We start from the raw sequence: 26,820 nt of genomic DNA, 5'->3' as shown, positions 1-26,820 counted from the left end.
TGAACCACCAGAAACCACTGGAGCTCTCTTCTTTACCCTTTATATGTGTGCTAACAGATGCTGACATATATGAGGGCGTTATTGAAAAAAACAACAACACAGTCACACTCGCTATTACAGAAAGACCAGTAACTGACATTTTTAACTCTTTAATTATTTGACTATTCTGCTTAATATTGAATCTACAAATAAATAACATCCTTTGCTAGGAATTAGGACACAACAGGGCCATTACACCATAAAGCATTTAACAGAATTTAATAGATACGCATGCTTAAGTGAAAACCCAGTCAAGAAAAATCGGTCAAGTCCAAAAGAGAGATAAACACATTGCAACAATCTACACTGCAAATAACTTATATGACTACAATCATAATGCAAATGTATAATTAAACATAAAACAACGTAGTAGCAAAACAAATGCTAATAAAAATTATAAAGCATATTTCATGTAAATATTTGCTAAACATATTCATAATTACCATGATTGCAGTTTAAGTTGACATCATAGAGGTTGACATCAATCAAAAAAAATTATGTAAATAAAAATGTATGTGTAATACATTTTTAAAATATTAATATAAAAGTATTAGATGAAACATCATTACAATAGTATTAGAATTTAAGACAGCAACATTAAAATATTACAAATATTATCATAATCATCAATAACATTTATAGTGCATATTTTGTTCAGAAATCATGTCTCAAATGTTTTATTTATGAATTTAAATATGATGTTATTTGGTTTTATTGCTATAGTTAAATGTCTAATTATTACTGAAACGTAAAAATTTTTAAAAATTCTAACCGTATTTTTTATTGCAAATGTACATACAGTGCTCAGCATATACGAGTCCACCCCCCACAAATCTCTCACTTAAAACAATATTTTCTATAGGATGTTTTACAATATTATATTTGTGCATATACATTAGTTTAGTCTGTACTGAAGCCACATCTAGAGCTAATCTAAGAAAATAACTTACAATAATGGTTCAAATTTGTTGCCCAAATCTGTATGCCAGGGAAAAACATTAAATAACAAAATCAAGAGAAACAAAATATATACAATTTTGTTAAAATGTTGTAGCTTGTCTTTTTTTTTTTTTGCAATATTTTGCATGAATTTAAATGTATCATCTTTCCATTTCTAAAGATGTTCTGTAACTCAAATATTATTTTAATAAAAATATCTGTTTAATAAATCTGTTTTATTCAAAAGCACCAATATATTACTCATATTAACTGAGAAATTGGTAAAGAAAAATATTCATTTTTTAAAATGGATTGTACTCATATATTCTGAGTACTGTACATTAAACTTTATTTAGTCTCTACTTGCAATTTGGTCGTTGATTGTGGATGGTATGTGGCATAAAACAATTGTTCTTTTAAAAAAATATTGCAATTAATAAGCATAACAATCATAATCGACCACTTTATTAGGTTCCTTTCCAATTATCTAAAGTAACACAAAATAATGCAAAAAACATTCATGTAATGCATCAGCAGATACTTCAAATGATTCTCCAAGGCATTCTCCAAAGCAGTGTGGATCTCGACTAAAGACCAGCATAACGCCTAATACGCAGTATCCCACCGCAGGACAGTCTATAGATAAAGTAAAATGCTTTCGGTGGCTCTCTAAATGAAATCAAAACAGTGACACGAGGGTGTGTTTACATTAAAGCGGACGTGACGTCGTAGGTTTTGAACCTCAGCGACCGCGCGTAGGGCTAATGAATTAGCTAAACGTTTTACGATTTATTGTCAGCTTGCCAACACAGGCTGTCCATTTGTACATCAGGATTTTTTAATTCTTGTTTTCCATCAGTGCAGTTTCATCATCAAGAGGTGAGGTGCACATCGAAAGGCCTTTTGCGCATGTTACAGGACTATGCTAAGTTAGCCATCGGCTACCCCACTGAGCACAGATAAACAAACCATGCACTCGGGATCAAATGTGTCTATTTGACTGCTAGTGAATGCGTGTCACATATCTGATGTATTTCTAAAATGTTTTCTACAAAACCGATTCTTTAAACGAGTGATTAAAAAGCCGGCTGCTAACAGTTTGTGAAGATCACCTGCAAACATGTTTTTCCAATACATATAACACTTTAAACGTTGAAACTACACGAAATCTGCACGCTGTTTGTATACATGTCGCAAAACAAACCGTGTTAGACTATTTTGACTTTGCATAAGAAAGTAGTTTGAAGCAACTTTTTTTGCAGGATATGAAACATTATCTCATTAACTCTTAAGAGTCATTAACTCTATTCGACTACGTTTTTTTCCTCAACTTTACTTTTTTATCTGTTATATAATCGCATATTTTGCCTTTCCAACACGCTGTTGCGGTATAATTGTCGTGTTTGTTTGGTTTGACAATGTACTTACCTCTCACGTGGATCTCTGACAAACTGTTATTCCGTTTTTTGTTGACTCTTCTTGTTTTTTATCCAAATGCAGGCAGGATGGATCTCCAAAAAATAATCCACGACGCGCTGTACGACTTCATTTTGTCATATATTCCTCACGCCGATCTGAGGTGAGGGCGTGTCAGTTCCTACGCTTAATTAAAGGTTTTTCCGTTATTTTGTGCGAGAAAAAATAACGTCTTTTTTGTTTAAAACAGTACTCTGGATGATGTCATTCTGTCCTACATCACTGGAGTGCTGGAAGATTTGGGGTCTCAAGAAAGTGTCGAGGAAAACTTTGATGTAGAGGTTTTTGTTGAAATGTTGGAGGCCTACATCCCTGGTTTCTCTGATATCGACAGGTAATTTGGGGAAATTGCTTGTAAACATAGACTACTGAAACTTACTATATTTTTTACATTACAATTTGAATGTGTTTTTGACTATTTAATTTTTGTATTGAAGTGTCAAAGTTTGCGAGATGATGTTTAATCTGGCATCAAAGTTGACTTCAGCCAGGGACACAGGTAATTTCCCCTTCATTTATCAATATAACATCAATTATATTTTTTATTATATTCAAGCTCAAGATATATCAAGAGAGTGATATTGAGGTAAAGTTGGTTATTTGCAAAATTCGTTCATTTTAACCGTACCTATATTGTTTACCGCACAAATTTTAATATTTGGTGTGAAGTCACATTTAAGTATGACTTCCAAACAACATTAGTACTATTTAATTGACCGTGAACAATTTTGTTCTTTGATAGTCATTGACTACTAATATTATTTCCCTGTTTAAAACTTGCAAATAATTCATTCATTCATTTTCTTATAGTCCCTTTAACATCGGGGGTCGCCACAGCAGAATAGTCCCTTATCCAGCATGTTTCACGCAGCGGATGCCCTTCCCACTGCAACCCATCACTGTGAAACACCCATACACCCTTACATACACTAACTTACACTACAGACTATTTAGCTTACCCCATTCACCTATAGCGCATGTCTTTGGACTGTGGGGGAAACCGGAGCACCCGGAGGAAACCCACACGAACACGGGGAGAACATGCAAACTCCGCACAGAAATGCCAACTGACCCAGCCGAGGCTCGAACCAGTGACCTTCTTGCTGTGAGGCGATCGTTCTACCCACTGTGCCACCGTGATGCGCAATTTGTAAATAATACTTTTCTGAAATTATATAAGGAGTGTCTGGATGTGCAAATATAAAACCAACTTTACCTCAATGATAGTGATTACCATCTTCCCTCTGTTGACTTGAAGCTCCAGAATTGAAAACATTTTTTGTTTTACAAGTTTTCTAAAATATATTGTTGAAATGCAAAAAGCATTCTTTTATTGAAAATTACCTAATTTGCATACATGTCTAGCAAAAAAACACTGAACAAAGTTGTTTAAAATTCTTGTTTTCTTATTATTTATGTATTGACATAAATAAATGTAAAATGATTTTAGTCACTACATAATTCAGAAACCGAAATACTCTGATCAGACAGAATTTTTTTTTTCGTAGAATAAAATGTCTATAATCAGGCAAACTATGCATGAACATATCCTTTTGTTAAAAACTGCAGATTGAAATGAATAAAACTGTGAAGTTTGGTAGATTTGAGATTTATTACTCTGTGTAGGTGAAAACCAAAACACATTTTGAGAAATCGGCCTTAATAAATATATATTATAATTGAAATGTAGACACAAACTGATAACGTGTGACCAAAAAAAAACTTTTAAAAGTGTATTTTAGATATTTTCTTTCCATTGGATTGAAAACCCCATATAAAAAACCCAAATCTCAGTTGACCGGTGAATGAAAATGTGTAGTGTCTCACTAAAAGTAAAACATAAAGCTGTTGCGCTGGACAAAAGTACTAGAAATCCTCTTGCACACTGATTTATAATCTTTGATTTTGTTTTTAAGAATCAGGAGAGATGAAAATCGAAGAAGGGAAATTTCCTCTCTCAGAAAGCTGTGATTTATCCCTTGGAGGTTCGAGAGAGAAGACACACAACCTTACTTTACAAGCAGAGGGAGCCACAGCTCAGGTATTGGCCTCATTTTGTCCATTCATTATGTACATGCTGGCAGACCGATTTACATTAGTTTGGGAATGTGTGTTCAGGTTAGTGAATCTTCATGGGATAACCAGGAGCAACATCTTCTTGAGATGTTTCCCAAATGCAGTGTGACTGAGGCCAGAAGTGCACTGTCCATTGCTAAAGGAGACATGGAGGAAGCTGTTCGTCTCATTATTGAGGGAGATGTCCAGCTTAAGTGCCCTCCGTCTCTCACTGTGAGTTCACTTGAAAAGTTCAATTTATTATAGACGTTTGTCCACAGAAATTGGTTAGAGAATAAATGATCTACACTGGCTAATTAAGTCTTAATCTAATAATTAAGATTGTGTTTATGAAATGGGTCCTTTCTGCTCACCAATATTGCATTTATATAATGTAAAATATATTTAGCTTACAGTGTAATTATTATTGTTATTGTAATATATTTTAGTACTTCGTTACAAATAGAAATTAGTACTTGTATGCAATAAAGCGATTTAAATAACAGCAAAGACATTTATTTAAAAAAAACAACAGATGATTATAAAATAAGAGTATTTATACTTGTGTAATTTTTTTACATTAAATAAAGCTTAAGTAGAATACAAATAATATATGAAAAACTGATTATGTATATTAAATTACTAGAATTTAAAAATCTAAATATTACTAAATGCTATAATGCTGTACACTAAATAATATGATTTTTTTTATTGATACATTTCAGGCAAACCAGGGGAAGACCGTCTCTGCTGAAGTGGATCAAAAACTTAAAGCAAGCATTTTAGAAAAGTGAGTGTTTGCTTCATCACAAATTATTTGCAACTATAACAAAAAGCTGTCATACTGGAAGTGACTGCAATGTTTGGCCTCACAGATACATGCTGGTTGATGATGAGGAAGACAAGAAAGTACACAGACCAGTCACTCCAAAAGATGTGAGTTTGTGGTGCCATGTAACATTGACATTGATGAACTGTGTAGATATTAATGGGAAAGTTCTCAGAAAAGGGAAAATTTGCTATTCATTTATTCACCCTCAAACCACTGAAACCGTGGTCTTTGGTAAACCACAAAATGCCAATGGCTACTGGCACTTTGAGAGTCAAAAAACATATACAGGAAAAATAAAATGAATATCCTTCATACCTGACAATACATTGAGTCTGTGCAAGAAACAGAATATTATAACATTTATTTGCCTGTAATCTCTTGACAATTTTCTTTTGAGTCAATTTTTGGGTAGACCTCATCACCAAATTAGACCTAAACCATTTAAAACAGTTATAAAACATAATTTTTGATGTGTTCTGACTCACTACAATGTGAACAAACACTTGAATAAAGGGACAGAATCAAGCTGTTTATTGTTTCCCCCACAAATCCCCATTTCATGTGGAAATCTGTAAATTCGTGTAATGTGACTTGAAATGTTTTTCATTTAATTTTTGTGTTTGATTAGATCTATTCATGTTTTTAAAAGCATGAAAGTGAACTTGTGCTGTTCTGTGCATGTACTCAGCCTCAGAGACGAAACAAACACTGGCAAGTAATATCTCTTTTAGCTTAAATTGCACACTTACAGTTGAAGTCAGATTTAATAGCCCCCCTGAATTATTAGCCCCTTGTTTATTTTTTTCCCTCAATTCCCCAACACATTTCTAAACATAATAGTTTTAAAAACTCATTATTAATAACTGATTTATTTTATCTTTGTCATGATGACAGCAAATAATATTTGACTAGATATTTTTCAAGACACTTCTATACAGCTTAAAGTGACATTTAAAGGCTTAAGTAGGTTAATAAAGTTAAGAAGGCAGGTTAGGGTAATTAGGCAAGTTATTGTATAGCGATGGTTTGTTCTGTAGACTATCGAAAAAATGTATAGCTTAAACTGGTTCTTAAATTAAAATATCCTTTCATTCTAGCCGAAATAAAACAAATAATCCTTTCTCCAAAAGAACAACTATTATCAGACATACTGTGAAAAATTCCTTGCTCTGTTAAACATAATTTGGGAAATATTTAAAAAAGAAAAATTAAAAGGGGGGCTAATAATTCTGACTTCAACTGTAAGTGGTCAAATACATCTTTTATGATTATTCACATAAATGTTCTTTATGTTATAAATCAATGTAATGAGTTGAGAAAATGGAAATGCACGTGTAACAGTAAATTGCTGTATGGCTCTTAAAGTGACAGCGTACTGTATTCCTGCTGCAAAACGTGCTTATCAGTATTCAGTGTTGTGGAAAAAGTTATTTTTAAAAAGAAATATCTCAAGTGATCATCTAGAAGGGCATTGTTAAGCCCAGCCGAGATGGGGGATAAAACATAGAAGTAACATAACTTTTCATCAAAAACATAATATAAATACATAACATCATTTATAAAAATAAAAAAAGTAACTAAAAATATCACATTTATTTATTTTTTTAAGTGATTCGAGACTGTGATATATTACTTTTAAAAAGTAACTTTCCCAATTAAACAACAAAAGACAAGGATGAAATCACTCATTGCTCTTGAGCAAGACTCATCAAGCTTAATTCCTACATTGAGGACTATGCTTAAAGCACAAAGTTTGTTTCATTTGTATATATTATTCTATCGTATTTTATTTTGAGTCATTTTGAGGACATTGTTTATTTAATTTGTTTGATTTGTTTTTGTTTGCTCTGTTTACTTTGTTTTTAGTTACCCATTCTGCTGTGGTATTGAGAATTGTGAGATTTTATAGTAGTAGTAGTAGTAGTAGTATAGTAATAGTTTGTCATATGGCTCACCCATAATCATTTGGTAGGGGTTGTTATCACAATTATTTCAAAGTTATTGTGATTATGATTTTAATCCCATAATTGAGCAGCTATATTGATGTGTACAATGTGTAATTACTTAAACTGGTAAAACAAACTATCTGAACTGAACTGTGCGAACAAACCATTTTATCACTGACAATGTAACTGCAAATAATCATACTTCCTCATTTACTCCAGGCTTTAGATCACTGTTAATAATGTTATGAATAATGTCCAGTTTCTTGCTCAGACCAATTGTTTTGTTCAACAAGATCTTGGGTGTATCATCACAATCCATGGGTGCTAAATTTGTTCTGCCCTGATATGGTATTTTGATATTCAGAGTACTGATAATGACCACAGTTCATGCCATTAATGTTAAAATCCTTGGATGGACTGAGGAAATTAACAGCAAACTTAATTTTGGAGTGAATTTTATTAATCATCTCCGTTATTCACTTGGTCGGCAGGCCCCTAAGAAAATGGTGCGCTATCACGGCAGCCAAGTGGTCACTACAAAGGGAGAGCGTTATCATCTAGTCAAGAAAGAAGAACCAGAAGACATGAAGAAGACTTACGTCAGCCTCAAACCAGCGCGCAAATACCGCTTTCATTGATGAAAGGCATCTTGTGGATGGACCGGTCAGAATACTCCCTTCTTGTTTTTGACATTTGTGTCTGGATCTCTGTGACTGGAAACAAACGATTTTAGTTTTTATTTACACATATCTTGGTCCAAATGTGTCCATTCTCATATATGGTGCTGGAGGGTTTATTTGTTGTTGTGTGGGTTGATATTTTGTGTGATCTTCTAGCAGGTCTCTTTTTTCGAGCCCTTTTAAGTTACTGTATTTATTTTTTTAAACTACTTTTTACTAAAACCTTAAGCTCTACCTTAAAAAAAACATGAAGGTGTTTACATTTGACTGTTTAATTTATGCCAAATCCAGTTTCATTCATAATTTCAAATCAAACGAACTGGTTGCTTTGTTATAAAATCAGCCAATTTAGCTCATCTTCAGTGAGACGTCAGTGTTTGTACTTTGCACTCTGTGTTTATTTTCATATGCAGAAATAAGACTCCATATATGTTCCTACAGAAGCTAAAGAATAGCAGGGTCCGTGCGACAGGTGATTTTTTTTTTTAAGTTGCAGTTCAAATAACGAGGTCTGCCTGGTAAAATTGACACTGGAGAAGACCTTTCACCTCCATATTTACTAGTTAGTTTCTCTGTAATGTGTAGCTAGCTGGCTTTGCGTAGTTTGAGTAATGAATGTGCTTTTGTGTTCACTGTTGTATTACCATATTCAGATTACACCAGTATTTTTCGAGATGGTTTGTTTGTTTGTGCTTGATGTACTCCATTTTTACATGTTGTCTTTGGTGTAGAACAACAGTATCGGCTGTCAGCATTACCTTCACCTCCGACATGACCCTGAAACTGAAGTGCAGTGATTAGATTGAAATATATTAACATTATTTTTTAAGGACTGAGGATGTTTTTGAGAGTTACTAGTAAAGAATTAATGTTTTATGAATGTTGTGTCTTTATTGTGTCCTGTGCTTCCAGTATACTGAAGATTCGATTTCGAAGTGGAGGAAAGTACACATCTAAAGTGGGGTGAGGGAAAAAAGGTTTAATTTTAAAGGTTACAAGAAATCCAGAATGAAACTACAGAGATCACAAGATCATGCAGGTTTTGTTCTCTTACATTTTAACACATGCTAGATCATGCTCTATAACAGTGGTTCTCAAAGTGGGGGTTGCGGGACAATAAGGGTGGGGGGGTCAATTGGTAATTTCCAAAAATGTAATCTATTTTATTAGGCTATTATAATGACCATATTTCATCCTTTACTTACAGAAGAGAAAAAATGTGGGTAATAGTTACATTAAAAAAAAAACGACGACATACAAATAAAAGGCCATGATTTTTGCAATGATTGCAATGAAAAGGCCATGATTATATTAAAGAAAAAACAATAGCGTCAGATGCAGCAGATTGATTTTATGGCACCACCTTGTTAAACTTTCTGACACCTTTTGGGCACTCACGTCCATTAAAAATAAAATCAGGCCACACCTGAACATGGAGGACGATCTCCAAATGGTGTTCACCTCTCTGTCCTGTGTGACTCCTTTTGATGGTGCTGAGAGCCAGCTCAGTGGAAACGTCCTGGAGGAACCAAAAAACAAAAGAAAAGTGCCGATGGTTCTGTTCACCTGGGAAGAGGAGAAGGTGAAGGAAAAAGTGGAGAAGAAACTCAAGAAGGAGAGGGAGAGAAGAGAAAGAGAGCTGCTGTATCACCGTTACAGAAATGATCCTAAACTGAAGCACCTGTGGATCAACAAACACAACGTCAACTACAGATGGTACTGATGCTGATCATCGTCCCTCCCCAAAATATCCCACTCACCCTTTACCCACTGCACACTCCTGCCTGTAAATAAACACTGTGCAATGGCTGAAAGATCTCCGACTCTTCTTGTCTATTTTAAAGCATCATTCAAAAGCATCATATAAAAACATGATAAAAAAAACAAACACTTGACTAAAAATCATTTTTACATATTTTTATAATTAATGAAACTTTTTTTCAAGCCACATCAGTGATATGGACACCGTCACCTATTGGCACTTACTTTTTTATATGGATCATTTCTGTTTAAAATTATTTTCATATTGTCATATTCATAAACAAACAAATGAATTGTTATAAGTGATGATCTGTGTTGAGTAAATTACTTTAAAAGGAAATTGAGTATTAATTGCATCATTAAAATGATATTTTTTACTTCTCCAGCAACTAAAAAATGATTTAATTTCTCAAAGAAATTTCATTTCTCAATTCTACTTAAAATTCCCTTAATTCTCAACACATAGATAACAGAAATTAAACTCTTTTCATTCTTTACATTTGAGTCAAATATGAACTTTAGCTTTATTTAAAATTTGAATATGTGAGCATTTTAATACCTAACATATTTTTAGTCAACAAAAATGTAAATATTATAGCATGTGTATCATGAAAGTTTTGAAGAATGACACCATATTTCATACTGTATACTGTATCATCACTGAATCATTTATGACCAATTTTCTTCTTTAGTTGAAAAATAGGATTATTTAGTCAAATATATTTTTATAATAACTACAAAATACAACAATTATTCTGCTTCTCTGAGCAGTTTAATTTATTTACAGTAGCCTATTTGAGGCCAGTACAATGTTTTTACCTAAAATGACAAGTGATTGCAGGGACACTGTAAAAAATGTTGGGAGTTAGCACATTAGAAAAGCAATGCATACAGTAACTACTTTTTGCTGTAATGCAGTAAAGCATTACTGACACATTTTAAACGATATTGTTACTTGGTACGTGTTTTGGCACACTTTTTGGTCTTTTTTAAAGAAGGAAAACCAATTAGGCTTTTAGTTGTTTGTTTGTTTGTTTTCAATTTTAAGTACTCTTCAAACATCTTGGTCATTATAATAATTCTATATATTTTTTAGGAAACTAATTATTTTATTTAACAAGAATGCATTAAATGTTTTGAAAGTGACAGTAAAGACTAGATAATATGCTCAAATGTATTAGGTAACAATTACGTACTATATTTTAAAATAGCAGATCAATATGGCTGATTACATTGATGATTAACATTAATTACACTGTAAAAAAAATGCTGGGTTCCACACAATTACTTTAAGTTGTCCCAACACAAATACGAATACAAAGTACAAATTTAAGTGGATTGAACATAAAACAATTGAATTGTCTCCCAAAAAAATAAAAAATGTGTTGTCTCAACTCATTTTGAATAAGTATTTTGAGAGTCATTTTTAAGTGTATCCAGTCAATCAATTGATAGAAATAAAATTCTATTAGTTAAGAAAACTTGATCTTCAGAATGTTAATTAGGGGAATGAGTTTCGGTTCATGAATTCGACCGAGAAACAAGGAGAAATTATTTTATTTGCATTTCTTTCAAAATTGCTGAATTATGATTAATAAATAAAAAAGGCGGCACAATGAAACTATTAGCAGAAAGAAATCAGTCAAATCGTCGCATCAATTTTAAAAAAAAAATAATAATAATTTTATAATCAGGTGAAACTGCAATATAATTCCACACGCAAACATTTGAACAGTAGCTTTTATCACTTACACAATAAATATTTGCAATTTAAAATAAAAATAATAATTCAAAACAAAACTTTCAAAATTAGATGAAACCATTCAAAAGCTTTTATTTCCTTACAATTCATGGAGACACTTAACACTTGGCAAGTGTAGTTTGTTCTGAATTACAATCCTTACTGAAATGGTACCATATAACGTTACACTGAAAAATAAAACATCAAGAAACTAAAACATTTGCTTCAATGTTCACATAGCTAAAAAATAAAAAGAAGGGAAAAAAAATACCATTAAATATGCATAAACAAATGCAAACTTTAATTCAGTGAGTCGGCTGCAAAAGGAAAGAAATCCCTTCAGTTTAAAAACACATTGTGATTTAACCGTTGTATTCTGCTTTACTTCTATCCTAACAGAAACATCATCATCATCATCAGAGTCAAAAGCAAACACAAAAAACACCATTAACAATGACAGTACGAACCGGTTCAAACCGTCAATGGTAGGTTTCAAGTTGTAAATCATCCTCCGTTGTGGATGTGCTTGAGGCGCTCAGCCAGAATTCACTGTACGGACTCAAATCCACAGGAGTTTTAATCAGGACATATGGCACCTTCTTTGTCCCAACATGGGACAAAACCTGACAACAGGCGCTCTGGGTGGTGTAAAAGTGCTTTAGAGGCCTTTGCTAATGCATTCGTCTATTTTTAACTCGTTTTTAGCACATAATGCTGAATTTAAGGACGCTTGTTAAGGAGAGATCATATCAGGATTCCTCAACAGTGGTATTTTTCCTTACACCAACACAGAACTAACAACAATGGGTCCAGTAAGTGAAAGCAGACAAAGGCGGAAGTCTTTATACTGCCAAAATACTGCCATGCACTGGCATTTCAACAGTCTGAATGTACACACAAGCACAAACTCCCATTCACGTTCTCTCTCACACACACACGCACACATATAAACAGACCGTCATAGCAGCACACTAAAAAAGCTTCAGTACAAGCTATTAACTCAGTCCATGATCATATCTGCCCTTGATCATCATGTTCAGCAATGGACCAACCTGTTGAACATACAGAATCCATATTCAGTATTTGTCATGAATTTTGTTATCATGGAGAAATAACAAAAAATTCAAAATTAACAACACAGAATTCAGTAAAATGACAATATTTCTTCATTTGGCTCATAATCTACGTTCCATCCAAGGATTGAATTAAACTTTTGCACAAATCTGAAATTTCACAAAGTTATTGCGAATAAATCATCAAAATTTCCATCAAATGAATCAAACTGAGCAAAATAGTCACTTCCTGATAAACTGGAGCCAAATATCAACAAGAAAAAAGGAATTTGCTGCAGTAGGAGAAGCCACTGAGGGCCTTATTGCTTATTTAATAAATAAAAGTTTTTAGATTGACCAAAACAACATTTCAGATGTTGAGCAACATGGTTGATCTATTAGTTTGTCCAATAATGCCATCCTATCGCACAGCAGTTCTGACAGAAAACCTTTTTTTGTGTGTGTGATTATGAGCTGTTAAGACAAAACTAGACCCAATCTCAATTCTACCTCTTAGCCCTTCCTCTTACTCCTACCCCTCGTTTTGCTCATGCATGCCAAGGGGTAGGGGTGTGCCAATTTTCTTTAGCTTGAAGGCGTAGGGCTAAGGGGAAGGGGTGAATAGCCCTTCGAATGAAGATTTCTCAGGACCACACTCGAAACAACGGGGTAAGAAAATTTCCCAGAATACACCAGCCACAACGGCAGTATTGCTGAACCCGGAAGTAAGGAGATCCACAAATTAGTATTTTTTGTCATTACGAATTTTTACAACAAACAAACGTGTTTTAATATATTCATAACCACGTTCATGTTTTACCATCATGCTTTAAAAAAAATTTTAAAAACGATCTATAATCCCTATTAATAACTCCTGTCCAGCAGTCCCACAACATTCTGAAACATCGATGACGCTCGAATACCCTGTCAGACAAGTCTCGTGGCTGGGAATGAGCTTTTTACAGTGTCTGCTATAATGTTAGTTGTTTTTGGTGTGTTTACGTTAATGAATATGGCCACTGTGTTAAATGCACAGTATAGTTACGATCTTATTGCCACATTAGATCGTTATAATAACATGATATATGCCTTCAGTGATTTGCTGAAGATAAATACCAAAACAAAAAAAACACAACTGGAATAACTACAGCAGTCGCGATCGTCTGATCTCATATAAAGCATGAGATCGTGATAACACATGATGACGTGTGCAGGTGCTGTAGTGCTGTCCCAATTCTTAGGTGTAAATTTTGAAGCCCTTCCTGAGTAGGGGTAGGGGTACAAAAATAGAATTGGGATTGGGCCTACATGATTTTTTTTGATGCGCATGCTGGAACTCATTCAATAAATATGTTTCCATCATAGTACATTTTGTTTCCCACTGGATAAAAATAAATAAATGAAAACATGGTTAATGTTAAGGATTTTTACTACTGTTCCAGGCATGACAGTATTTAAAATGATACATCAAGCTGAAAACAAAATGTAAAACCATGTAGTATTTTGATTAATTATGCCGTGCATAAACACCTCGAAACAAATTTCCAGATGAAAATAATGTTTGAGATTTGTCAAATAGGTCTAACAGGAATTTTGTCTGTTGTTGTTGTTTAAAGGATTTTTTTACCCCAATTTAAAAAAAATTTAAATTAAAAATGAGCAATGCAACTCTGATGTGTACAAAGTATGGTAGACAAACTCATATTTACACTTTGTTTTGGCACACAAAAATATTCTTGGAGCTTGTATAATTAGAGTTGAACCACTGAAGTCACCAATGTTTTCCCCATGTTTTTGGTTCCTTTTCTGGACTTTGAATGATTTGGGAATGAATTTGAATCAAATGACTAATCCTTTTTTTATTAATGACTATCTGATTGGTGTTTTTTCTCAGTATATTAAATGCTCAATGTTAAGTCATGCCTCTTTTCCTTGTAAGTTCAGACTTCGCAAGTTTGATTTAGAAAACACCAGAGGACACGCCGGGTAAATCTTCAAAGGGAACGGTGTACTTTATAACCTCATTCACATCACCCTGGCTACGCGGTTTCACTTTCTTAACAATAAAATGAAAACTTGATATAAGGAACTGCCTATTTTCATTTTGATATTAACAACTAAACAGACACCAAAAACGTTGAGGCATCATGTAGCTACATATTTATATGATTGTCATCTTCACTGTATGCATATTTATAATAAAACAGAGGCTGTAACTTTTTCATTTTCATTGAAAAATATGAAACAAACCCTCTCTTTTGCTGAATATCAGTTTTAATAATCAATAATAGGCATTATTAAAGTATAGCGTATAATAGGTTTATACAATATAGAAAACAAAGGCAAGCAATCAGTCAAATGTGCAGAATCAGTGTACGTAGGTACATAAATCAATATATGAACTAAATCTTTATGCTCAACCAAAACACGCTACATGAGAAAAATAGATTCAAAAGACCAAAGAGTCTTGTACTAAATGTAGACAAGATAAATTATATTATTTTTAAAAACTATAGTGAGATTACATCCAGCAGTAGATCCTTGATGAACTGTCCGACATGTGCAGCTCTCATCTGGGGAGGTGTGCTCAAAGCACCAGCTGACTGCCTGGGGCTCAGACATCCCCATACGCTGCCAGAGTGTGTGTATGGTCACGTGATGTGCATTTTCAGTGGTATAGCGTGGATGGAGATGTTTTCAGAAATGCTAGGTGAAACGCTTGTGTGGATTGTTTTCGTTCTAAAACGCCATTTTAAAACTAAAACATATTAGTGTAAATGGGGCCTAAGAAATGTCTTCCTAAACAGTGTACTTCAATTTTAGACCGCATTAAAAGCCTGTTTTTTTATGTAATTTGTTAGAAAAATATCCGTTAAGACAAAGAACATGTAAAAGAGAACTCGTGATGTCAAAATCGCACGAAGCTGACTTGCTCCCTCGGTCAAAATCGAGGGATCAAGAGTATGTTCATGTAATGAATTGGAATGACATGACCAATCCTTTTCTATTAAATGACAACAGCAGATTATTTAGGCTGATCTCACTTTAAGAAATGTCTTCCACAACAGTATACTTTAACTTCAGGTTGTTTTTTTAAGGCCTGGTATTTTTATCTAATTTGACACTAAATAGATCCGTTAAAGAGAAAGAACGTGTAAAAGAGAACTCAGCATTGCGCTCGGTGTCATTCAGTATCGATACATAGTGAAATATCAATACTTTTGATAACATTAATATGAAATCTATTCTTTGTACGATTGCATACAGGAAACATTCATTTTGGCTGTAGTCACAGTCAAATGTAGGCACTATTTTACTCAGGTTTAAAGCAGGTTAGCCACAAATACACTTGTAATTAGGTTATTGTCAAGGTTAAAATACACTGGGAATTCCTTAATGCATTATTCATATCTGTGGACCTAAAAACGGAAAATGGCTTTGATTGACTGTTCTACTTCTCCGTACCTCATGCGGGTCCCCCAAGGCCTCTCCCAACATCTTCTCTATGTTCCTCATTATGGCCACCTTCTGATGGGCTTTCAAAGGATACTCTATCCTCTTTGGAGTGGGAGCCCCCTGGAAATGTTTGGAGCAACAATGGTTGATTTGTGCACAGATGTATCATGTATACTGACACCAAAGTGCATGAGTGAGATAAAGCATACCTTGTACCAGAAGTTGACTGTGATGGTCTCTCCTCCATTTAAAAGGGACTCGATGTGATGCCACCTACAGCAAGAAAAAAAAAAGTGCAAACTATTATTGAATATTTATTGGAAATATTCACTACCTAATATTCACTACACTATTCCTTTAAAACAAATGTTACAAATATTAAAAAAAGAGATCCAACTTGGTGTCCAGTATCAATTAAATTTACAAAGGTAATTTAATACAGAGAGAAACAATATTAAAGGCAAAAACCATCTCACTTTTGAGAACATAAAATTACAGATATACATACCCATGTAATATTAAAACAACATGCTCATCCTGACGTACTGATTATAATAAATCACGTAACATTTTAAATTAATAAACATTTATAAATTTGTCAAACTCAGTAGTTTTAAGTATAGTCTATATAAATTGTTACATTATATTGTGTTTTAGTAAATATTTTCTGTAAATCATAGTAAAAAAAAAAAAACTTTTTTGGCTAATAAAAAATACAATTAGACAAGAAACATTGTAATGCACGCAAAAAAAAAACTATTTACCCAAATACATACTTTAAAAGCATTGCATCTTGCAAAAAAAGGTGTAAATAAAAATGTTTAATAATTATATTTAAACATTTCTTCATTATTTCAAGATTGCTTTAATATGTCTAATTCTGATACCAACTCATTTTAAACTAAACCCTTTATAGCTATCCTAAACTGAACACATAACAATCTCCCACATGTGCTTTTACATATAATATTTTTATTTTAAAATATATATTTTACATATAATAGTTATTAATGACACAAGGACTTGATAAGATAAGAGCACCATGCCTGCAAGAAAGTCAAACTAAAAAACAGTTCCCATTTACAGTTGCTACGGGCCCTTGATAAAGTCACTTATGCAAAGCACATGTTACAAAACTGAAGCTCGTCACCATGTATACACATTCAAGCACTCGCTTCCATGACTTTTGCCAATCTGATGTGCACTTTACACAAATAAACTGCACTTTACAGAACTAATTAAAATTAAAATATTTAGAGATATGAACCACTATTTTATTTTTATAATGTGGGCTTGCTTTTAAAGGCTGTATCCACAGTACAGCTATGAGAGAGAGAATAAAAGAGGCCCCTTCAAAATTCTTTGTTTATCTGGATTTACAATTTAGTTACAAAAAGTGCCATGTTCACATTCATTTTAGATTTTGTTTTAACCTCGAGTTAAAAATCTATTTGGTGGAATAATAACCCAATTTGCTATTCTGACCAACAGTCATTTTCTAAAAAAATATTTAATTTATATTACATTTTTTGTTTATTTGAAATACAAAAGTCCATACTAGACTAAAACATTTTTTTTTTTAAATCAAACACATATCAGAAAACTGAGAACATTGAAGTGGCCATTTCAATTCTTTACATAGCTGTATATACAGTTGACGTCAGAATTATTAGCCCCCCTGTAGACTTCTGTTTACCAAAGGACTTTTTTTCCAACGCATTTCTAAACATAATAGTTTTAATAACTAATTTCTAATAACTGGTTTCTTTTATCTTTGTCATGATGACAGTACATAATATTTTAGGATACTAGTATTCAGTTCAAAGTTAAAATTTAAAGGCTTAACTAGTTAATTAGGATAATTAGGCATGTTAGGGTAACTAGGCAAGTCATTATATAACGGTAGTTTGTTTTGTAGACAATAGGCTTGTGCCGGTATTCGGTAATGCGATAAATCACGGTAATGAATATGCACGATATTGTTATCGCGGGCACTTCAAAATACCGTGAAAAATAATAGATCCGAATTTATATTCTTAGAACGCGCCTTAGCTTATTTTTCATCAACCGCTTGAAGAAACACTGCGTATATGCTGCGCAGAACTGATGCGCACTCTGATGTAAACAATCCCCACATGTAGAAGCCCTGTGTGCAGGCAGAGCGTGCCGCCGCTGCCACCGCACTATAATCCTCACACAGACCGGGCACTTTCCCGGTGGGTCGACGTACTTTTTGGGCCGGGCTGATCATCGTCTTATGATTTGATCGGCCCATAAAAGGCTTAGCAGCCTATCGTTTTTTTCTGCCTTAATGATTGACGCTGCTGTGATCTGTGACTCTCTGAAACTAGATGCTTTTTTTCCCGGACAGACAGACCGGGCCGGTCCATGTGACACTGCAGCCCATTGGCTCTTTTCGGTATTGACATTGGGCTGGCCCAATCACAAACTCCTATTTTGGACTCCGTGTGAGCGTGCGTCGTCTGTGTGTATTTGTCAAAATAGTCGAGAGTCAGAGAGAAGAAGCGCAAGGGAGGCGCAGAGAAATTGCGGGAAATACGCCGGCGTTTCATTTAGCGATTCTGAAAAGTTCTCTGTTCATTCTAGTACACGGCTAAAAACGCAAATCACGTGACCACACCCTCTCTGCCCAGAGCTGCAGCCACTAGTTCAGCGGGTAAGCATAAACCCCAGGTGAGAGGATAGTGCTTGTCAGACAGTTCATCTGCTGGATGATCTCATCTCACTATAGTTGTTAAACGTGATATTGAATTCATCTTGTTGTCTCTATCTAACAATTCTTATGTCTTTTGAATCACTTGTTCTCAGTTAACTGTTTTGGCTGAGTGCAAAGATAAGCTAATATATTAATTTATGTAACCACATACACTGATTCTGCACATTGACTGATTGCTTACCTTTATCGTTTAAATTTAATGTACGTTATACTGTTATAATGGCCATTATTGGTTATTAAAACTGATATTCTGCAAAAGAGACAGTGTAAATCAAATATCAAAATGAAACAAATTTGACTTATATTGTGTTTTCATTGTTTAGATAGTGAAACAGCAAGCAGGATGAGGTGAAAGAGGTTAAAATGTAACACTGTTCCCTTTGAAGATTTACCCATGCATTAGCAGGCAGTTTTTGTTATGTTTATTATTGAATATAGGCTGAGTGAATAGTGTATTGAATAAGCTAAATTGACTGTAGTGTATGAGTGTGTGTGAATGAGTGTGTATGGGTGATTTCCAATATTGGGTTGTGGCTGGAAAGGCATTTGCTGCATAAAACATGCTGGAATAGTTGGCAGTTCATTCCACGATTGCTGATCGAAGACGGTTTCCCTTTGCACATTCACTTTGATATAATTGCTCAAGTTTACTTTTATATTGTGTATTGTTTTATTTATATTTATTTGTATTTAAATGTTTGAAGTACTTTTAGTTAATTAAAAAGTTATTAAAGTTACTAAGTTGACGAAACTGAAGTTTTTTGTGTTTTTTTACCTGTTTCTCTAGTAAAATTACAATATCGTGATAATACCGTATACCGTGATAAAAGCTCAATCAATTAATCGCAGCACGAAAATGTGATACCGGCACATGCCTAGTAGACAATCGAAAAAATATATATATTGCTTAAGGGGGATAATAATATTGACTTTCAAATGGTTTTTAAAGAATTTAAAACTGCTTTTAATTTAGCCAAAACAAAACAAATAATCTTTCTCCTGAAGAAAAAAATACTATAGTTAAATACTGTGGAAAAACTCCTTACTCTGTTTGGGAAATATTTGAAAAACAGAAATAAATTCATAGAAACGCTAATAATTTTGACTTCAACTGTAAAAGGATATTCTGAAAACAACTGGAAAATGGTACAAAATCCTCTAAAGAAAGAGAGAAAAATTCACACTCAGGCAGCCATGAGGAAAAAGTATGGACTGTAGAATTACACAGCTGGTTGGCATCATTTTGCCCTACAGTGACTAGAGGGAGCAAGGAGTTGGAAGAGAAAGCCGTCATGCTGAGTCACTCCCACAGGCTTGAAACTAAGTCAGCAGCCCATGGAAGAAAGAGGCAGAAGCCCAACCAATGACACAGAAAACTGAGAGAGAGCCAACACTTCACTGACACTGATATTTTCAAGCTGCTAATGTATAGACTCAATTTTAAAAAGTACATTTATATATTTACTTACATCTGTGTGAGATCAAACAAACCATTTCAGTTTAACTGACTTTTATTCTGCTATTTTTTACTGCTACAAACATGTTTGTAGTTTGAGTTTCTTTTTACTACTGAACACAAAAGACGAATTTTTTGAAGAATGTTGGAAACCAGCAGCCATCGAATTTTATTTAATATATATTTTTCTTATTATAGATGTCAATGGCTACTTCTTCAAAATATCTTCTTTTGTGTTCGACAGAAAAAAAAAAAAAAAGAGTTGGAACCACTTGAGGATGAATAAATTGTGACTATACACACATGCTTATTTTTTAGGAAAACTATCCCTTTAATTGATTGCACAAAAGAAAAACTTTAAGTAATTAAAATTTCAATTTGTTATATCCTAAATAATAATTCCTAACATGTTTTCTGCTATTATCTAATTAAACAGTTAGCTCCACCCTGTACTCCACATTGGGTTAAGCCAGTCTGAATAAATGACATGATTCAGCTTGAAGCAATAATTGTGATGAATTTTCTCTAAGTATTTGAAAGCAAACTTACCAATACATGGGGATGTACAGGACATCTCCAGGTCCCACAACAGCCTCATACCCAACAGCATTTTTGAAATTAGGAAACTTGTCATAGTCAGGGTTTTCAAAATCCACCTAAGAATGCAAAAACAAATATGCATTGAACATTTTGCAGATGAAAATATGAAAAGGTTTTATCAACCAGTGGATTTATCTTTTCAGGCCAAGAACATTTAACCTGCAATGCTTCTTGGAATAGCACATATATATATGGGTCAAAGTCGATGTCCCATTTTTGGTGCCTGCATCAAATTAAGCAATTCTGTATACAGAGAAAGCTTATTAAACGAAATTAAAGTGTCTTTTTGAAAGCTTCAAATTAGAATAAATTGTTGAAATTAAGTATGCTGACATTGTATAGCGATTTTTAAACGTTTTTTTTTTTTATTTCATCAAATGACTCTATTTGCCTGATATTTAAGTAGGTGAGTACTGTAAACCATGGTAAATGCATATTATTCAACATTTTTAAAAATGGCCATTCTAAATGTATGGGGAAAGAATGTTAAGCTCTATTACTTTTATTGTTTTCATGCTTGAAAACCCCTTCTTGTTTTTGACTCAAAAACACAAATTTCTGACAAGTATCTGTGCAAACTTGAACTCTATAAAAATGTTTCTGGGACATGGTATGGATCAAATCCAAGGATCAACATTTGCCCATCGCTGTTTACACGTTTCATTTTTTGTATTTCTAGCCAATAAAGTCCTGCTGATGGTCATAAATGTGGCCGCTGAATAAAGTAGTAGAAACTGATCAATATAAAATATAGCTTTAGGGATGCATGCTATATCGGCGGCCATATCGTTATCGGCCGATAAATGCTATTTTTAATGTTACCATTCCGATGTCAAAATTAGGTCGATATCTTTAAGCCGATAGATTACGTAATTGTACAGAACTGCCTGCCTCGTGCATGTGTGGTATTACTGTGGGTTAATAACTCAATAAGTAACCATATTCCTTTTCATTGTAGATAGGTTAGATAATGTCATTGTGTATTGTGGTTTAAATCGCCTCAGGAAAAATATTGCATACTAAAAGTGGAGTCGTTTGTAATCTAATATGTTATTGTCAACACGTTGCTTGCCATGTGGAGTTTATGTAAGATTGTATTCAGTTTGATCGATTATAACGAATGATTTTAACGAGTGCACTTGATGGCAATACTGTCTATATTTAGCTTTTCGCTTGTACGGTGGCTCTGAACTGTCAAAATACCTCTCAAAACGTGTTTTTCGGACATTACATATTTGTACATATACTAAAACACATTTTATTTAAGAACATTTGAGCTGGTTTCAGTTCTTAGTTCTTTCATTTTCATTTTTAATTTAAGATATAGTTATTTACTTGTTTGTTAATTAAGTCCCATTTTGTTATTTAACATATTAAGTTTATGCAACAGTCAAGTAGCATGTTAATTTGCTATGCAAAGAAAAGGAAATTCTTTATTTTTGGCATGCTGATTTACGTAAAATCATGAATATAAATCTATATATCACCTTGCAGTTTTGAAATTATTGCTTTTTGCTTTGAGTAGGCTTTTCAGTTAATGAGATCAGATCAAACATTAATTTTTTTTTTAATAAAATCATTTGATCACTGTATAAAAATATAACACTTTGAAATAGTTTTATTTATCGGCTATTGTATATTATCGGCCAAAAAATCCATATCGGTGCATCCCTATATAGCTTTTTATAAATCAACAGATAATGTCCACAATAGTTTGCATGCTGCACTGCTAAAGTAAAAACAAGGGTGATGCAACACAGTATTACTAGTTATATTGAATATCTTTGGACAGTAAACATCTGAAACATGACATGCCAAAATCTGAGAAGCAGTGTTCGGGGTGGGTGTTATCAAGCAAATAATACCTGACTCTGTCTGTCACATGGATGATGGACTGGGTAAGGATAGAGGCAGTCAAACTGATCCGGCGGAAAGAGGATGCATCTCTTATGTCCTTTGATTTGTGCAAAGAAATTCTGTTGCTCGTCATAGTGTGCTGGTGTTACATTGCCTGTTGTGACATTTTCAGTAGAAAAACAAACACACACACACACACAAATATATATTAGTAAAAGAATTGTCATTGCACTGCCTCTTATAGGTAAATATTAAGAAGAATGAGGGGGGCTTATTTTATAACTTCAAAGCTTTAGTATGTAACTTTAACAATTTTTAACAATTTATTTAATCACCCATTACAACATGAGTTAATTCTCCACACCTTGTTTTTGTCTTATACTCGATCACTATGCCGAGTCTGATATTTAGAAGTTTCTAGTAAATACCTGTTGTGGAGTATCTGCTTAACTCATACAACAGCGCAAAAGCTCTAGGTATAACCCTACATATACTGCAACTTTAAATAATAAAGGCAATCATTTAGAAACAAAAACAGAGTACACTGATATTGTACCTTCCATGCCTATGAGCAGCAGATTTGAGGTTAGCGGTCCCCAGTTTCGTTTAGCTTGCTGTTTGTTAATCCAGTTCCAATTGAATCCAAGGAAATCCACCACAATTTTCCGCCCTACCGTATCATTCAGAGTCTGTTGCAAGTACACTCTACAATTTAAACAACGATGCAGTTTCACATGTCAAATCAAATTAAACAAAGTGATACTTCACAATGCAACTGTATTCAAAAGTCTGTTTTTTTACAGTAAACTGAATCAGAATTAGCTTAAAATTGATTTAGTAAGGTCAACCGTTAAAGGTCTATAAACAGAAATCTGATTATTGTAAATGATACAGTGGATTAAGCCACCAAAGCAAAGTATAAAAAGGTCAGAGATGTGGCCTGGACATCAGTTGGCAGAATTAACTGCTTAGTCATACAGCGGAGCGATTTCATTTCTTGGATTGGATTTCATGCATCTCAACACTTTAGCACAGTCTCAGTTTATGCATTTATAAATAGCACAAATCTTTAAATTCTAAACTGATTTACTCAAATATTCAATGTTAAAACGATGTTAACTGTGAAAGCATAAGGACAGATAACAAAAAATATTTTTAACATCACATCTAAAGTTATAAATCAATGCATGTTCAGTTTTTTAGTGAGAAAATGATTCATCTCAGCCAGCAGTTCTGAACATGCATGTACATTAATCACACTGACATACCTTCCTTTCCCGCCTTGCTCTTCTGTTTGATGCATCTTGTCCACAAACTCAGAAAACTTAGTCTCTATTCGACGAGATTTGGGCACAAAGTCTTGAAAGTTTACCATTTTCTTCTCGTCATAATACAAGAATTTGTGATTTTCTGCTATGTAAACAGAGAAGTCCCCATTTCCAATGTTCTCTTGCAAGTAGGGTATGTCCCATTTTAGAGCTGGATATACTAAACTTGTGTCTGTCAGTACAACAGGCTCCTACAAAAAGAAATAAAATATTATTTATATAAATCATTCTCAAACAACAGATAAATGATGTTCTCAAACGGCTCTCATTTGGAGTTTCGCTTTATCAGTCACTTTTAACTTTCCTGCACGTTTCCTGTAGCACCAAACACTCTTCCACACTCATATTGACATTCAAAGCCAAATATTTAGCCTAGAGATTAAATACCACATCAAACAAAGCTACAGGAATACTGTCCGCGTCGTGCAGCGACCTCGCCAGCGCTCGGCGTTTTTTTTGACACTGAATTAAACTGATGCTGCAGCGTGAAAAAAAAAAGTGACAAGTGCTACGTGACTAGAAGAACGTACACTGCTCGAGCACGCGCGCGGATGAACGCTGCTCTCGCGCTCATCGCAGACCACCACAACAGGAACAAACCGCAAAGACTTTTAACCGTAAATGACAAATATATGCATGATATGAAGTAGCAATTATGAAAAGTATTTATAGAATAGTATTTAACTTGCAACTTTATTATTGTTTAATAATTGTAATAATTAGAGATGTAACAAATGAAAAGTGAAAAGAAATGAAAAGTTCAATAAAATGCAACTAATTTAGATAGATAGATAGATAGATAGATAGATAGATAGATAGATAGATAGATAGATAGATAGATAGATAGATAGATAGATATTCAATTTATTACAATAACATTGCGGACTAAAATAACAAACTGCCACTGTTTACACAAAGCGTCAACACAACATGAACAACGTGCTTTGACTGATATCATATAAGCTGCTGTCAACCGTGGCTCAGTGGCTTCTAGAAAAGACAATTATTTGAAAAAAGCAATTACTTAAAAATAATATTTTTTTTCTACTTAACTCATACTTTTCCTTTCTGTTTAGTGCATAAACATCTAACTAAGGCATGTTAAACTATTTTTTCTAGTTATTAAATATTTTATACAATTGTTTATATTTTATAATCCATCATTAAGACACAGGATTACCTTTAATGTGGCCACAACTGTAAGATTACAACGTTTAAATGATGAGAAACGTTTTAGTAAGGTTAAATATCTTATTTTCATGTAGGATAGGCTATATCACACCAATTATGTACAGTAATCTTTATGTAGAATGGATATGCAACAATCAAATATCATTTGTAAAAATTCTAAATTGTTGTTTTTATTTTATCATGACAGTTACAAAACCATCGCTGCTACAACTGAAGAATAAACGAAACTCAAACTACATTCGTTTGCTTTGCTTATTTTGATCTGGCGCAATATTAATGAAAGAATCAAACTCATCAAATAGTTTTACTATTATTTAAAGCACTTTGTATAAAAACATAGCGCTTAATACTGTCCTGCTGCTTGAGTTTGGGTAAATCATTCTTAAATTTGAATGCACCTTGCACCTACAAACAGACGTCTGCTGTTCTCCTCTCCTCCATCGGTCGCTCCCGCTTGTAACGTTAACAATGCAGGATAAATATGCTAGCTTACCTCGTTATTGATGAGCACCTCGGCACGCGGATCTGTATGGGACAGTCGCGGTATCTGTCGTGTTGGAAAAGTATACTGTCGAAGCTGCGACTCATCCCAGCCCGGGTCGCGCAGCTCCGTGAAGGCGGCGGCTCCGTCGGTCTCCGCCATGTCCTCTGAGTCCGCCAGAGGATCGCTGGGGCAGCGCAATAAAACCTCGAGAGGCCGATGGTCTAAAAGAGGAGCCGGCGAGCTCGAGAACCGCTCCTGGGCTTCACACACCCCGCCGAGGCAGGAACAGACGAGGGACCCGCGCAGTCATACAGACAGCGTGAAAACAGAAACACTGGCTGTGTTTTCCTACTCCTAACACCCACCGGAAGTAGGCGTTTCAAAATAAAAGTCATTCTACGGTTTCAGATGCTGCCTGGTGTTGTTCATGAATGAATGGCTGCTGAGCAACGAGGAAAGAATTACAAACATGTCAATCGTTACAAAAATGTAGCATGGTAACTTAATATACCATATGGTACAGCTGTTGTTCTTAGATTAATTCATTCATCACAACAGGTGAAGAGTCTGGAAAAACATATTCTACTTAATCCTAGAAGACATTTGTTTTGAATTTAAAATCCAGATAAAACTTGGTTCAGAAGTCTCGCAGATTTAAAATTTAGATTTAAATATGAGGTTTTATGAGTTTTATGTTACACGAACCATGTGAATTATATTTGAAGAGACTCTGTGGGAAAAAGACATAAAATATTTAGCCACAAATATATAGAGTTCATTAAAATAAACGAAATGTGTTTTATATATTTCCACTAGTCTGAAAGAAGATAAATAAGGATTTTGTCTGTAATGTTTTTGTTGATCTAGAACCACTTGACTTGTTACAATCCAATATTTTAGACAGGTATAGATAAGACTAAATTCTAAATTGACAAGTGCTTTTTCGGTCATTTTATCCTTTCAAAACAGTTTCACTATTCACTTTTAACCTCCAGGTGGCGCCAGAACTCATTCATTCATTTTCCTTCGGCTTAGTTCCTTTATTAATCAGGGGTCACCACAGCGGAATGAACCGCCAACTTATCCAGCATGTGTTTTATGTAACGGATGCCCTTCCAGCCGCAACCCAACGGGAAACGGCGCAAAAACTCGTCTGAGAATATTATTCATTCCTAACGTGCTGCCAAATA

The 26,820-nt window shown here is 34.0% G+C and overlaps 2 protein-coding genes across 2 annotated transcripts; one reads left to right on the top strand and one right to left on the bottom strand.

Annotated features, from left to right (window-relative positions):
• The first annotated feature begins 1,706 nt into the window (after positions 1-1,706).
• On the top strand, positions 1,707-8,847 carry cuedc2 (CUE domain containing 2). The gene is made up of 9 exons (XM_056470837.1): positions 1,707-1,857; positions 2,479-2,557; positions 2,645-2,788; positions 2,892-2,953; positions 4,371-4,495; positions 4,573-4,743; positions 5,235-5,299; positions 5,385-5,445; positions 7,779-8,847. The coding sequence occupies exons 2-9, from the start codon at positions 2,484-2,486 to the stop codon at positions 7,923-7,925; spliced, it is 849 nt and encodes a 282-aa protein (XP_056326812.1). The 5' UTR covers positions 1,707-1,857; positions 2,479-2,483; the 3' UTR covers positions 7,926-8,847.
• A 2,690-nt stretch (positions 8,848-11,537) lies between these two features.
• On the bottom strand, positions 11,538-25,995 carry hif1an (hypoxia inducible factor 1 subunit alpha inhibitor). The gene is made up of 8 exons (XM_056470955.1): positions 25,640-25,995; positions 23,896-24,146; positions 23,184-23,332; positions 22,636-22,781; positions 20,720-20,826; positions 16,187-16,250; positions 15,987-16,097; positions 11,538-12,521 (listed from the first exon to the last, which is right to left on the bottom strand). The coding sequence occupies exons 1-8, from the start codon at positions 25,787-25,789 to the stop codon at positions 12,465-12,467; spliced, it is 1,035 nt and encodes a 344-aa protein (XP_056326930.1). The 5' UTR covers positions 25,790-25,995; the 3' UTR covers positions 11,538-12,464.
• Between the last annotated feature and the right edge of the window lie 825 nt (positions 25,996-26,820).

The sequence above is a fragment of the Danio aesculapii genome, chromosome 13 (assembly GCF_903798145.1).
Source record: "Danio aesculapii chromosome 13, fDanAes4.1, whole genome shotgun sequence".
In the NCBI taxonomy this organism is placed as follows: Eukaryota; Metazoa; Chordata; class Actinopteri; order Cypriniformes; family Danionidae; genus Danio; species Danio aesculapii.
This window is presented reverse-complemented; position numbering and strand designations above follow the sequence as displayed.